Raw genomic sequence first — 16,853 nt, forward strand, 5'->3', positions numbered from 1 at the left:
TGAGTCTTGCGATCTTTATTTCCGATCAGTTTACAGGCGTGTAAATGGTTGAAAACATTTATTGTGATTAAAGTTATTCCAAGCTGATTTTCAGTGCCAATAATTGTGGTGCAGAGTAATCTTCACCAAACGAGACTCTGGCAGCTATAGCACCATCATCAAGCAATCACCCTCTCATACAGGAGATTATTGGTGACTATTGTAAATTGGTGCTTCAATAAACTGTCATAAATTAATTAATTCAACTGCGTGATTAAGTTACTCCCTTTTCTCTCCTAAGCGAAGCAGATATATTCTTATCTCTATTTATCAACCCCTAACATTGAACGTAAGACTGTATAAAAAGTGTTCGATTTATATGGCGCATCTGAACTCGTCTGTCAGAAAATTGGCGCATTGTATGCAGAAGGTTGGCCACCCCTGTGATAAACTATCAATTACAAAAAACTATTAGATAACAACTCACAATTAGTTAATTTACATAAACTAGTTTAAATTCATTAAACTAAATTTGATGCCATTACTTCATTCCTAAGATCAATTAAAATATTTGAAATAGAAAATAATAAAAAATAGAAATAACAAACATGAGCTATTTTGGATCTTAATATATGCCATCCTTTGTATACATAGAATATATGTAGTCCTGCTGCAAAAAAAAAAAAAAAAAAATTCTACAGAGTTTGCCACTATTTGTAGAGACAAAAAAATTCTCCAACACACAAATATGCCTGACTTTTGCTATTCCTTACAAAAAGAAGCACCAGATTACTGAATATATAGACCTGTCTAATGATGTGATGTGGTGACCTGCACCTTCAGTACTAATTCTTTTTAGATATGGGTGGGAAAATAGTGTAGCAAATTGACATGCAATACTTTACACAGAAATGAAATCCAAGTAAACAGGAAGTGTGACATGACTAACATTTTCATGGAAACAGAAGTGCATAGGGAATCATACTAGGAAGTACGCAGAGTAATTGAGAAGATTGATTATTAAGAGCTGGATTAGCAAGAATATGCAAATTCTGTCTAATTAAAACAATCAAAAACAGTTACATATTTAAAAACAGAATTCATCTTTTTAGAATGAAATACTCTGAAATTCACATATTAGAATACACATTTTAACATAATTTTTTTATAAGAATAAAACATGTCTTAATTAATCAAGTATATATTTATATATCTGAAATATCTAGGATGATATCTGATCTTAGGACTTTTTTTTACTAAATTATAATTTAATTAAAAAATTAATTAAACAAAATATAATAAAATACGAAAATCCATTATCTCATGTTTAAAATATAGATCATGAAATGATTGGTAATGAGAATAACTAGACTTTTATAACAAGTTTGATATGAAAATTAATATGCAAATGATTAAAAAGGCATCAAATTAATTAATTAACTTATTTTTATCTTCTACAAATAAATGCTAAAAAACAAAATTACACAAAAAGTTATCATACATAAAGGATTAATGTAATGAAATATATAATATTGTTATATTGATAATTCAGTTGAAATTTAAAATTTTGATGTAATGTACATTTAAAATTTTAAACATTTTAATGTTTAAAATTTTAAATGTACATTACATCAAAATTTTCTTGTTTCCTTGTTTTTAATAAATATTTTTAGGATTAGATTATTTGTAAATATTTTGTTTTGAAGATTAACTGTCAAAAACATTTATTATAAATATAAATAATGCAATTATAAATGAAAGATCAAACATTTCAAGTAGCAAGAATAGTGTTCATAAAAGTTCTATTTTATAAAGATCCAAAAGCTTCAGTACTTTCAATGTAAAATAATTAGACCACTATACACTACACTACTTAAACATCTATCCAGGAGCAAAAGATTTTTCCAGCATTGATTAGGTTTTTTTCTTGTAGTTTTAGGCCCTTTTCTGTTCTGAGAGCACTAAAAGGCAAGATATTGATTAGGTTAGGTTAAGTTATGGACTGCAGCAGACAAATACACTGGTTATTATATCACCATGACATGAATCCATTTCACTGCTACCTGCAACCAGCTCAATTTGCAAAGAAGGCTACATAGCTATTTTAGTGGTGCAATATGATGTTAAGTTTACAGCATGAAAAACCATAACTCCTTAAGCACATTTTATGGACTAATGAGGTACTATTTTTCCAGAATAGAATGTATAATTTTCACAATTGCATCACTGGACAGTGTATGCTCCACATACGTAAAAAAAACCTGTGTGGAATTTGGGAACAGCTTGGTCCCAAATTCATCAACAGCACCCTGAATAATGACCTATATTTGAACATCCTAATATGATGTTAATTAATTAAGCAAATGGCTTGATGACTTGCTATTAAATTAAACTTATGTACAGTCGATCCCCCTATAACACGGGTTCATATAGTTCGGATTCCTATATCATGGCTAAAAAATTGCAACAGTATTCATAAAAACATGCTAAAAAAAATAATTTGGTAAAACATCATTGCCAACTCGTGTCGTGACAGGATTGCACTAACCGTTGAGTTTAAACGAGCGGTGGACCTATCAAAAACCATTTATTATTTAACGTCCATAAAAATTATATTTATATTAATGATGTCTCTAAAGTTCAGCGAATTTTTCGCAAAAAAATAATTTATTGGAAGCACGCGAGTGCCATTTGATGACAATCTCCACAACGAAAACAAGCTTAAGCAATGGCGTAGTCTAATGGTGCACACTCGATAAGTAATCCTACAATTTTTTGTTTATAGCATAGTTTATATGGATTATTCCCAAAATCCCCCGTTATGCGAAAGCGGTGCGGGGAAAGGCTGATCCCCATTAGGGGATATTATGTATGTGTACACTGTACGAAGAATAATGTTATTGTCCTGTAAACTTTGATATTATGTCAATTAATAAATTCAGCAAATTAATAATAATAATTACATATTTTGGAAATGTTGAGTCGAATTAGTCTAGAATCGATTAATTTTATGGAAGAAACCTTTCAAACAATCGTAGTCTGTAAATTGCATATGTGCCGGGCTGTGATTGGCTGGACTCCTAGAAGCTGGATTCATAAAAAGAGGAACATATCTACCGTGTTATAGGGGGGTTGACTGTATATACAATTTAAATGTACTAACATTTTTACTATATACATTCTGAAATGTTTTAAATTTTTGAATGCAACCCTATTTGATTTGAATGCAACATCAACAAAACGTGTGCCAATTCATTCCCAGATAGGCATCAATGGCTCACAGAGTGACTTGGCAACTGCTGGATACAGGCCTTTTCCACAGTTGTCATGTTTCTCAAATTCAACACTTCTAGATTTTTTCAAGTGGCCCTGAAAGCATTTGTGTATGATGTGTATCCAACAGTACTGCATGATGTTGGCAAACTGGAGAGATGCATACAAAGGCCTATGAAACAATGACACCAGGAATGCTAACGTCATTCATAACATCATGCTTGCCTGTTTACATCTTTGTATTGTTGCTGAAGGCAGTCATTTTGAACATATTCTCTAAAACATGTAACAAAGCTCATATTTTTGTAACAATTTTTGCTATGCTGTCTTTATCCTTTACAGTCAGAGATTATTTGTATGTTATGCTAATAATTATGTCATAATAATTCCACATCTGTAATTAAAATAAAATTATTGAATTCTGTTTCTTAACTCCTTAAAATGTTTACACAAATTAATACCGCATACCAACTTTAGTTGAGATTTCCAATAATTCTTTCTACAGAGAATTTTAAACATCTACTCTTTAGTTACAATCACCATGTATAATGGATTTAAGAATAGAATTATATAGATTATTGATAAGTTTATATAATACAACATCTGTACATATATTTCAATTGGTTATTATAATCAAATTATTGCAATAGTGTAATATGGAAACAATGCAGAGATGCTATCTAAATTTTAAAATTCAAAGTAATGTTTAATATTTTTTGAAAATATGATGATTTTCCTGAAAACATTTCACTTCTGACTTGCAGAATTAATTCTAAAATGCTCTTATTTTTAAATCAATTTCAAGTATGTTGAAACTGAAATATTTGCACAATTATCAATTATATTTTATTATATGTTTGTAATAAATAATGAGTTTATGATAAAAAATAATGATAGAAAAAAATACTAGTGTTCTCATATTATGGATGTAGCCAGTTAAAAGCATGTGGGCCTTAGTAATTTTTTAAATAGTGAAGAGTAATATTACATATTCTCTAAGGAAGAGGAGTGAGTGCAAACAGTGTTATAATTGTTGCACCACACAATAATTAACAAGAACAAATAATTGCTGAAATTCAGAAATATTTTTAATGTATGAGTTTTGGCTGTCTTAAGTATAAGATCATCATAATTTAGAGTGTAACTACAATTTACATTATTTTACAAACATTTCATATTGCAAATCAAGATTTTGATAAGTTTTTAATTTTTGGAAACTACCTGTAATTTTTCATTGCATATTCTGAAAAATATAGGAAAGTCAAGAAAATTTAAAATCCAATTTTGCTAGACACCCTGTTAATTTTATTGTGAAAAAAATGACTTTTAATATTACAAAGCATTTAGAATAATTTTCCAATAAAATATAATTAAACTATCTTGTTACACTAGTAATTAAAACTTCTTACCTAAATATATACTGTCTGATATTATCTCCTACTCTGGTGTTTTTATTCCTCAGAGCAACAACTCTTTGGGCAGCTAAAAATATGAAATTATAAAAATTAAATATTCAAAGTTAAAAACAATTTAATTTGAATTAAATTTTTTAATTATAATATAATGAGCAAGGAGATATTTACATTATCTGTTTTGTTCAAATAATTTTTATAATTATGTTTAATTTCAAAGATTTTAAATGTTCCTCATAATTTAAATGCAGCAATATTTACATGTATGTAATTTCATAAACAAATATGAAAAATACTATAAAATTTGTTTGCATTTTTGGTAAGTCAAATAATTTTATTGCCGGACTAAACATTTTTGGCATTGTTTTACTGCATCTTCAGATCCAAATACAAAAATTATAATGAAGGTAAAGTTATTACTTATTATATTTTTAGCAAGTTAATGTTATAATGTTATAATAGAGTGTTGACCTTATTTGAACAAGCTTATTATTTTATAATCCTTATATTTTTCTGATTATTTTATTTTATTTTTATTAATATATTCAATATATATTTAAAATTGTTTCAAAACATGCTTTCTTTTTTATTGCTTGTTCAAAACTCTGTATTCTTTAAAATTTTACCATCATTCTAACTCTATATTTAGATTTGAAGATGCAGTAGAACAATGCCAAAAAATGTGTAATCCAACAATGAAGTTGTTTGACTTCTAAAAAACAACATTATATTATTATGAAGAATCATGAAAACATACATTTTATGTTTTCATAATAATATGTCATAATATTTATATTACAGCAAACAATAAATTAATTCAAAGATAACATTATAATTAAGAATTAACAATGTAATCACTCAATTAATATATTCAAATTTAAATATTTCAAAGATTCTATTTAAACTTTTTCTTTTGTTAACTTCATCTAACACTGTTTCTGCAATTTTTGCTTCTTGTAAAGATGTTTATAGCAGTCTCTATTAGCAAATAAAATGATACTGTTAACAAAAAAATTACAAGATATTATTCAGATTAATCTTTGAATATATTTTATTCTAATTTACAAAATTTAACTCATTCAACTCTTTTCAAAATAATATTAATCTAAAATTTTGATATAACATCAACCTAACTGAAAAACTTTCATTATATTCTAAGTGTATGAAATAGGCTTTAACAAATTTTATACATAAATAAAACTAAAAATAAAGTTATTTAAGTTAACTAGTTTATTAAATAATTGTGTAAGTATATGGGAACTGCAGTAAAGATATAGAAAAGCCTCATGCAGCTCAAGAACTGCAATCATGCTACCGTGACTATATAACATCATTTAATTCTATTACAATCCTGTACACTAACAGTACATTTAAATTTAAAATACAATAGTTGTCCACTAGTTTAGTTGTACAATAATTTAAAATACAAATAGTTGTCCACTTTTTAAACTGTGCAGTGAGAAACATCATTTGTATAAAAATAAGTTGTTTTGGCAAATAATAAAAATAATTTTAAATAAAACTATTAGCTTAATTTACCAAGTAAGGGCTCAAGTCGTTCCTGAAAACTTTTACTACGTTCTTTATCAACAGTCATAGTTGGATATTCGGAAATTGAAGTATCATCTATACTTCCACTGATAGCACTTATTACTGAAGCATTTTCACTATCTTCAAATGCCATTATTGCTGCATCATCCTATAATGTAAATGTAATTCACATATCATTAAATTTCTTGCATAAATTTTAATATTTTTTATTGAGTTATTTATGTCATGAAAAATTTTTTTTAATCATGTACATTATAATATCTGTTAAATTAACACAGTTACCAGAAATCTAATAAAATACAATACTAGATTTTGATTCTATATAGTTGGCTAATTATTTCTACTAAACACTAGACAATGTACTGTAGATTAGTAATTCTCAAACTACTTTGGTTTGTGACACACTTTAAAACATGCAAAATTTTTCTAGTGCACTTTGTATACAAAATTAAAACCACAATATATTTTAAATTATAAATAGTTGTGTACAATAATAATTATTATTCTAAAGGTCTAATCTAGCTAACAGTTGATCATAGACATAACAAATTTTTATACAGATGGGTTACTTCTCATTTTTAAAATTTATGTTCATAATATTTGCAGCACACTGCTGAGAATCACTGCTGCAGATACAAAAGAAGATATAAAAGGTTTAAAATTTTTATTTTATTATTTTTAACATGGCTTAATATATAAGCAAAACTTATTTACCTGATATAATGAACAACTCATGTTATTGGGATATCACATTGAAGTAACATATTAAAATATTTTCATACATTAATATTTATGTTCAATTTCAAAAATTGTATTTAAATATTGATTGCACAATTGACCAACAAAAAATTTTAACATATAAAAGCTAGGTACAACCATATTATACAAATACTGGGAGAAAAAAAATCAGACTGATAGAAATGTGCTAGCCTCAACTTATTAAAATTACATTATTCAAATGCAACTATAGACTCATAGACATTATTTTTATTTAAATAAAATTTAAATTCTTCTTTTTTATTGTTTAAAATGTCTGAGAAAGTAAAGCTACTTGTTACAAGTTTTATTTCTATAAGAGAGAGGGAATGTTTAATTAATTAATTTTAAAGAATACTTCTGCTTACATTTGGCAATGGCAAATTAACACCTTTAATAAATTATTATAATTAAAAAAATGTACCAGAAGAGCTTGAAGGCACATAAATTGTCTTATTAAATTTTTGAAAACTGACTTCCTTATTAAAAATTTAATTTGATAAAATTTAAGAAAAATATAAAAACAGTTTATATTTTAACCTTACTTTCTCTTTTATTTACGAACTTTCAAATTAAATCTGTTTACTCAAAACATTACTACTAGTACTTGCTGTAAGTTTTGATTATGCAACATTAAAAAACACAAAAAATTAATAGATATTAGTTATTTACAACATATCTTGTCTAGCTTTGTAATTAAAGCAATATTTTTCAACTTTTAATGATTAAAAGAACATTGAAACAAATGAAAATTTTCATAAAAGTTAGAGCCAGAATTTTTTTAAAAAAATTATAAACCACCTGAAACAAACTCAAAACATCAAAAATTGTTAAGAGAAAATTTCTGATATGAAAATAAAATAAAAAGTTGCATATTACATATAACTTTGCAACAGTGCTATTAAGAAATTTTTTATCTGCCAGACAAAATACAGTAACTGAAAATTAAGATCCCATATCTCCAAATTTATAATTACAGTTAACCCCCCTATAAAACTGTTGATAATTCTGTTTTATATGAATTCCATGTTGTACGAGTCACTTAGATTTTACAAATACGTGTGCCTGGCTGTGAACGGCTGACGTATTTGTAAAATCTAAGTGACTTGTACAACATGGAATTCATATAAAGCAGAATTATCAACAGTGTTATAGGGGGAATCGACTGTATTATTCTATATAACAATTTTAATGTTTTAAATTTCTGATGTCGGTTTTGAATAACTGTTGAATTTTATTAATTGTAAAAGATTTTTATTTCATGAAAATATTTATTCTTAACTTATGAAATTTCTCTATAAATTTTTATGAATTGAACTATTTATTAGCAAATTAACTGTATACTTTTGGTAATAAGAAGAAAAAAACTAAAGCTTTAAAACTTGTATATATAATTAGTGCAATAGAAGTTTACTAAAAGTAAATTTTAATGGATTTGAAAATATATGTTAATCATATTTCATATTTATCTAACTACTTACCCGCTTTCCATTTCTGCTGTTTGTCTCACAAAATACATTTTTATTATTTTCTTGTTGTTCTTTCAATGCAATGTCTTCATTTATTTCTTTTTCAGATATCACAAGTCGTAAAAGCCGTTCCCATCTAAGACTATCCCAAGGCTCTGAAAATTCAGTTGCAGTATCATCCATTATTTCGTTTATTTGTTGTTGATGATGTACTGGAGATGATTCCATTTTTCCTCCCAGATTATCATATTCAGACACTCTCATTAAATTACTTTGAGTTAATAATCTTGTTTGAGGTACTCTGAGATCAGGTGAAATCAACTCTTCAACAGTAGTTGCATCAGTTGATTGATTATCGTCACTTTTTTTCTTAATATCTGTGGGAAAGCGGGAATCTAAAGGAAAATGTTCATCTTCACTACTGTCATCATTTACTAACCATTCCCATGATGAATCAACAGCCCAAGTTGATTCAAGTTCTCTACTTTTTGATGAAGACATCAACAAAGTTCTATCATTTTTTGAATTATTTTGAATTTCCTGAGGTGTTACCTGTGTTTCAACATCTCTTTTTGAATTTTCATTAGGAGATCCAAGTTGAGACTGCTGTAACCAATGAGCTGATACACTTAAACTTTGGTGCCGCCTGTGTAATGGAGTGGAACGCAAGGCTTTCAAATTTTCTAAACTGGAAGACAAGCTTATTCCATTTTCTTCTGGACATAAATTTGTATTAGGTGAGTCTTTTCTTTGTAATACCCCTACTCCTGAAGATGAAGGAGGCCAGTGAATATTTGGATCTGAAAATCGATGATTTAAAAGTCGCCTTCCTGTGGTATTTGTGTCTTTAAGTAGCCTATCATGAGAAAATTCGTTTTCAAATGGATATTTTATAGAATCCACAGGTTCTGCATAAAATGGACTAGTAAATTGTGCTTCTGAGGGAAAATCAATAATTGAATCAGAATTGTTTCCTTGTTTAAGCCAAGATACATTTCCAGTCTTTGAACCATGACTTGTGCAAGGTTCACTAATATCACTTTTATCAGATGAATATAACTGTATATTGGAATCGTTATAATCATCTTCATCTTCTAAATCAGTCTGTGTTTCTTCATTAACCATTTGTTGCAGTTTCAGTTGCAAAAGTTTGATTGCAGCACTTTCTCTCTTAGGACGGTGTATTTGGCGACTGTTACTATTAGTTTCTGATGATTTAAAAGTTGTAAAATCTGATTTTCGATCTTTATCACTAGGGATTGGAGACCCCCAAATATCTTCATAATCACTAATCTTATCTGCTAAACTACTACGATAATATGATTGTTTTGACTCTACAATGTTAGACTGTTTATAATGAGCAACTTGTTTGATTTTAGGATCACTTTTGGTATCTAAATTAGATTTGGTATTATGCTGCACAGAATGAAGGGGAGAAACCCTTGTAGCATTTTCTTTATTAGTACTGGTATCTTCTTGAATGACAGATGTAGTTCCATTAGATGCCACTGTCACTGAATGCATATCCATTGATGACATTCTTGTAGCAGAACCTGAACTTCTCATTGGAATGAAAGATCTGGGTGGAGGTGGTGGTGGAGGAGGAACATTTCTTGGTGGTGGTTTTGGAGCCTGTGGAATTGGAGGAGGAGGCCCTGAAGAACTTGAACATTGTGGCTGAGAAGAATTCATTAATGAATTAGTAAAAGATGAGGTTGGAGACCTGCCTTGAACAGGCCTAAAAGAAGAATGTGGTGCACTAGAATGACTTGGAAGTGAATGATTCGAAGAAACTGGAAGAAAAGCTGAAGTAGGACCAGCAAATGAAACAGTAGGACTTTGAACAAGGCTGGAAAGCCAAAAATCTGAAAAACAGTCTGTATTTAACTTTCAAATTATTTCAAAAAGTACTATTCTTTTATTATTATATATTACCTTGTCCTAATAATCCCAATGATGATAATTCTTGACGAGACATTGCTTGAGCAAGAGGAGAGGGTAATGTTAACTGAACTGGTAACTCGTCACTATTTTAAAAATTATTATATATGTAAATGCATAAATATATACGTAGTAATAGTAATAACAATATTTATTACAGTAGAGTCTCGAAAACTCGGCACTCGATAACCCGGCAGCTCGGATAACTTGGCCACACCCTGGCAGGGCAAAAAAATCCTTAGTTAATTAATTTTCATTATATAAGCTTTATGCTTCAAAGTATTTTTCTGGGGTCTGTCTTATCAGGTAAATTACTGTACACAGTGCATTCATTAATTTTCATTTTCATGTAGTAAAGGCTCTATGCCTTCATAAAGGACATACTTTTCCTTTGTTCAAGAATATTTGGGCAGTTTATTCTCTGTTGTATTCTCAAGTAAATAATACATACAAGTACAATACAGTATTTTCTGAGGAAACACTCATACTTATTTTTTTAACCCCATTCCCGATAACCCAGCATTTTCACAAACTCGGCCATCCTTCGGTCCACATAAGGCCGAGTTTTCGAGACTCTACTGTATTACTATTATTATTATCATTATAATAAACACAATATTTTATTGTTAAATATATGTATACTAATAACCATTCTATATTTTATGTAATTACTGTTAATATATAATGTTTATTATTGAAAGTGGTATCACATTTATTTGTTTTTATCAACATTTTAAGAAATTCACTATGTTGAAATTTCATATTGATTTTTCTCCTACATTACTTACTGATATATTAATGTTGGTATTTATATTATCATAATGATTTAAATTATTCAGGATGTGATTTTGATTAAAAGTTTAGAAAAGAAAACATTTTGTAAAAATCACAAGAAATTTTTCTGACACTTATATTGTAACATTCATAAATCTCATTAAAACTTTTGTAAAAGAAAAATTATAAAAGGAACTAAAAATAAAAATTATAAAAAGAAAGATGCAAAACATATATTTTATAATAAATCATACATCATTTATATATATTATTTTGTTATTACTTTTTTAAACAGAAAATGATCCATGAACTAGTATGCTACTGAAATTTATAGTATAAATACAGCTTGCTGTTATTAACTGGAATTTGTACAAAATTTTGCTAACAGTGTAGATCAAGCATCTAAAATTTTTCCAGAATTTTAGATGTTTTCACGCTTTCACTACAAAAGTAATTCTTAATCACGTAATTAAATATTAAATAAATCATTTCAATATAAAGCATTCTTTTTGCAGCATACATGTCTTGAATATAACTTGATATTTTAAGAAAATGTTATTGTTTGTATTAATCCAAAATTTCAGAAAATGTAACATAAAAACTCTTGAAATAAAATTCTAAATTGCTGAAAAGAAACAAAATGATAATACAGTGGGTGATCGATTAAAGAACACTTTTGAGAAAGATTTTTATATTTGGACAATGAACACCTCACAGAACAAACACAAGAAGTGATGTAAAATAATGGATACTGATTGGTCTTCAGGCAACAATTCGAAACTTTTTGGAGCACGGGAGATATCGACTTCGACGCTCAATCTGGTATATACCGCTCGGATAGTATTTCTTCGAACTTTGAAACGCTCCCTCGTAATTCCAACCTTTTATTTTTCTGACAGAAACAATTCTTTTATAGTATTTGCGAGGTTGTCAGGAGAGCACTCATTAAGTTTTGCATGGGTATTTATTTTCAAAACGTGAGAGTATAATTGCAAAGGTAGAGAGTGGGCAGATGTTTGATGTTGCTGGGCAGTATGGCTTGAACAGGTCTACAGTAGGCCACAGTTCAATCTTATCTAAGAAAGATACAGTATAATCAAGAAGACTCAAGCAAATTAAGGAGTAACAAAAATCACATCTGAGAAATAAAAAACATTGAAGAGCTTATAATGGAACCTGAAACTGATCTGATGACAGAAGAATGCCAAGAACTTGAATGAAGAACACCAAAAAACTCGGCAAGATATGTTTTCTTTTGAAAAAGAGGATTAATGCCAATTCTGCTATTAAACACCTTTTGAAGAAGTAGGAGGATGTCAGAAAAACGGTCTTAGAATGGTATCCAAACCAAGTTGAGATTAATATGCTTGCGGATCTCTACAATTATAATGCTATTAATTACTTCTTAAAAATCCTGAAGAAGAGAGAAAAGCAATCGACATTAGACAGATTCTTTAACCCCACAAATGGAAAAATCATGACTAATAAAAATTCAAGATTGTATATATGTATTTTTATTATTACATATAAATAAATGAAAGTGTATATATATATTTTATTTTTTGGGGTCTCCAGAATGAATTAATCAAATTCCCATAAAAATCTATGGTAAATTGATAATCGGTTAATGAACAATTCAGATAGTGAACAAAGTCTTGGAATGGATTATGTTCGTTAACCGATCACCCACTATACTTATATTTTAAATAAAAAAACTAATTTCATAAAAATTCAAAAACTTTCAACAATTATTAAATTAATTATTATAGTTATCTTTGTCAAATCTTATAAAATGTTATATTCTTACCAGCATTGATAATAATGAACAACCAACATTGGAATAGCATGAAAATGATTATCAGATCCTTCTAATCGTAATTTCCCATCTCCAATTGCTTCTATTAAATAATGTTCTACATAGGGTCCTCTATTTTCTGGCAATCTTACAGATAAAGCCATAGTATTGGGTTTACTTGACTGTCTTACAATGAATGTCTAAAAATATAAAAATTCAAAAGTTTCAAAATTTTCCAATCAAATTAATAATCTTTTAGTAAGTTATCTAAATACACATATAAAAATAATACAACAGATATTAAACAGAGTAGACTATTTTTAAGAAGTAAAATTGAGACAGCAAAAAACAGGAAATAGAATTTGTCTTAAATTAAAAGAAATGAAATGAATTATGATCAATTATATTATTTTTCATTTATTTAAATTTTTATTCACTTATTGAATTGCTAAAATTTATATTATGATTTCACAGTTTGAATGTGTACATTTTTTTAATTGCCTTGATTAACAAACAAAATTTTGCAAAGTTTCATTTTTTACAAATGGTATAAATATTTTATCATGACTTTATAAAACATCATATTGTTTGTTGGCTATCTCTATATGTTAAAACATATATACAGTGCATAAATCTGTGTTTCTAGGAACTTACTCCCAATAGATGACTCTGAGCTTATCAGAAACAAGATGACTTACTTAATGACAACTTTAAAGAAACTAAATTGTAAAAAATGCTTTATTTTACTTAAATAAATAATTTCATAATCATAAATTCAAGAGTACATTTTCTGCAAAACTGAATAAATTTTCATTGTCTTTGTAAACTATTTCATTGTTCAGTATGTAACTGTTGAATTCAAAGTAGAGAAAAATACACTTAAGAATGAATCAACTCTTTTATTGCATGTTGAAGTATATGGACCTACAACAACCAAGATGAAAGATTTGCTGCTACACATGTTAAGGAAATGCCCAGTGCCCACTGTCAGTAACAAATGATTACTATAAACATTCAGGAATTTCAGGTCAATACATTACACCTCTTTCCCTTATGTATGAAAGACCTTCAGATATACTGGGGGACAAATTATAAGGCATGGTTGTGGAGAGTGTTAATCAGCATAGTTGTGATTTGGCTGGACGTGATCTGCCGGATATGCCTGGTACTTGAGGAGTTGAATTCTGTTCAGTATCAGGTTGGTTTATGGCACATTTCATTAGTGGAGGCATTGTGAGAGTGTGTATCTCATTTTATCAATGTGTCTATGTTATGGACCTTGTGGCATTTGTATCTCATAGCTCATTGACCCAGTGTGATGTGTTAACAGCAGCTGAAATCCAAGCAAAATTTTCTCCTGCTTTACAGATACAGACAAGTGCTTGGTTCTTTAAAGGTGCATACCTGCTTCCTATGTAGTGACAGGTGCCATGTATGGATGCACAAAATCAAGGCAAGTTTGCAAACATTGCTTGAACAGTACTTCTGATGGACTCAAGCCAGTAGCTGCTTATGGGGTGATGAGTGTTGCAGAAGGAATTGGCAGTTTTTAGGCTAATCTCCATGCACCATTTTCTTCAATGATTCCTTTGTGAAATGAACCATGAGCTTAGCTAACCCATTTCTTCGTGAATAGTAAGGTGCAATATGTATCTGACAGATGCCATTGGACTTTAAGAAGATGGCAAACTCTTCAGAGGCAAATTGTGGGCCATTATCTGACACAATGCTATCATGAATACGATGAGTAGTCATCAATTCTCAAAGTACTTTAATCACTTATGTGGGGTACTGTAGAAGTCACATGTTTCACTTACAACCATTTTGATGTTGCATCTATGATTACAAGAAATATTTCTCATTGAAATGGACCTGCAAAGTCTATATGAAGTTGAGACCACATCTTCATTGGTGTTTTCCATGGGTGAATTGGAGCCTTAGGAAGCAAGGAGCAAACATTCTAACAATCTTGACAGATGTTAACTAATAACTCAATCTCAAGACCACCACACATGATTGTGCTAATGCCCTCATTTTCACAATTCCTGGGTGAGCAAGATGAAGTTTATTCAAAATCTTCTTCTGCAGTTGATATAGGTTTATCACTACTTCCCTACATCAACTGTAAACATTCCTTGTAAAGGAAAAGTTCAGTACAGAGATTAAAAAATGTAGAAAGTTTCTCCATCACATGGGTTTCTACTAGGCCAACCAATCAGTACATAGTGACAAATACATTTTAACAGTGGATTCTTACATATTAGTAATGTAATATCTGAAGCAGTGACTGGTGAAGTGTCCAGTTGCTCCAAAAAAAGAATTTCAGTGGCTGGTGGAACATCATCACATGGGGTTGGGAGTGGTAAACAACTCAGTGCATCTGCATTGGCAACATCCTTGCCTAGTCTGTACACAAGCTTTTAATCATAAACACTGAGAATCTGTGTCCACTGCAGCATACTGGATGACAGGATTAAAGGTGTTGGTTTATCAGTCATAAATAGTCCGAACAGTGATTTGTGATCTGTATATGTTGAAAATTTCATTCCAAAGAGAAACTGATGAAAACATTTTACCTCATAAACAATAGCATGAGCTTCCTTGTCAATTTGTGCATAACCACATTCAGTCTTTGTAAGCGTGCAAGACGTAAAAGCCATGGGTGATTTGTGTCCATTCTCCAAAAACAAGCTCAGAACTCACCCACACCCACACCCACACACACACACACACACACACACGTACAGTTCTGAGTTTGTTTTTTAGTCCAGTGAGCGAAGCATCACGCGAGTGTGATTTCTTTCATACTGTTGAAGGAAACAAGTATATTTTCTGATGGAGAGAGGTTTTTTCAGTTCATCAAAAACTCTTTGGTGTATTTTTGCCCATTTCCAGGGTGTGTCCTTTGTCAGAAGTCAGTAAAGTGGTTCTGCAATAGTGACTTTATGATGCAGAAAATTATCATAAATATTCAGTAGTCCAAGGAAAGCCTGGAGTTCTTTCTGAAACAACGTAATTTGAACAACCATTTAAAAATAAAAATAAAAATTTATATTTATATTTTCAAATGGTCATTCAAATTATGTTGTTTTAAAATTTTACGAATAGGCATTAGTTCCAATAACATTCCATTGGGTAACCATTCAGTTGCACCCGAAGAAGAACTCAGAAGAAGTTGGAAAACATTTGTGCAGTGTTCGTTTTTTGTATTATATGCACTAGAAGTTGGTTCTGTGTTGTCTATTGTATAAGACTGGAACAGTACACTGTTTACACTGTTCTTTGAAGTTGATTGATTAACACTGGAAATCATGAAGCACAAAGGAAACTGGCTGTAATTTTGGTGCTTTAGTAGGCCACAGACTTTTGAATTAGTCCTCATTAATAACTGTATAGTCATAACCAGAGCCCATTTCTAACTGACATGGACAACCATTAAGTTGAACAGTAACCTTGCATTTATAGGATGTAGCAGGACGAAGTCTATTAACAGTGTATGATGATGCAACTCCTACAACGTTTGTGGAAGCAGATGTTTTTGGGGGTCAATTTTTCCATTTTTATGATAATGATATGATGGTTCAGTTGCCTTTTTAGTTCTGCAAACATGCTCTATGTGTCCAGTTTTCTTACAAAATTGGCATTCAGTGTCTAGATATAGGCATTTACTTCTTGGATGTGAACTACCACATCTACTACAACGATTTAGTTGTGGACTTGATTTTGAAAAGTTCTTACTATTTTGTTTCCTTTTCTGGTTTGCTTGTATGGTGGCTACTGTAGAAGAATGAGTTCCATTGGTAAGATGGGCAGCATAAATTTTTCTGCTCATGTCAGTCACAGCTTCTGCTGCAAGAGCAAATTTGACACAATCATCAAATTTTGAATATGATTCAGCCAATA

At 29.6% G+C, this 16,853-nt stretch overlaps 1 protein-coding gene across 1 annotated transcript in view; it reads right to left on the minus strand.

The window, feature by feature from the left end:
• Positions 1 to 16,853, minus strand: part of LOC111634959 (protein sprint-like) — an 88,763-nt gene that overhangs the window by 40,091 nt on the left and 31,819 nt on the right. Inside the window, exons 4-8 of the mRNA XM_023379811.1 lie at positions 12,963 to 13,150; positions 10,376 to 10,467; positions 8,453 to 10,305; positions 6,204 to 6,363; positions 4,662 to 4,734 (exon numbers count right to left, since the gene is read on the minus strand). Coding sequence (XP_023235579.1) covers positions 4,662 to 4,734; positions 6,204 to 6,363; positions 8,453 to 10,305; positions 10,376 to 10,467; positions 12,963 to 13,150 — 2,366 coding nt within the window. The remainder of the gene's footprint in view (positions 1 to 4,661; positions 4,735 to 6,203; positions 6,364 to 8,452; positions 10,306 to 10,375; positions 10,468 to 12,962; positions 13,151 to 16,853) is intronic.

This window comes from Centruroides sculpturatus, unplaced genomic scaffold, assembly GCF_000671375.1.
Source record: "Centruroides sculpturatus isolate CEXI.00-Female unplaced genomic scaffold, Cexi_2.0 scaffold909, whole genome shotgun sequence".
In the NCBI taxonomy this organism is placed as follows: domain Eukaryota; kingdom Metazoa; phylum Arthropoda; class Arachnida; order Scorpiones; family Buthidae; genus Centruroides; species Centruroides sculpturatus.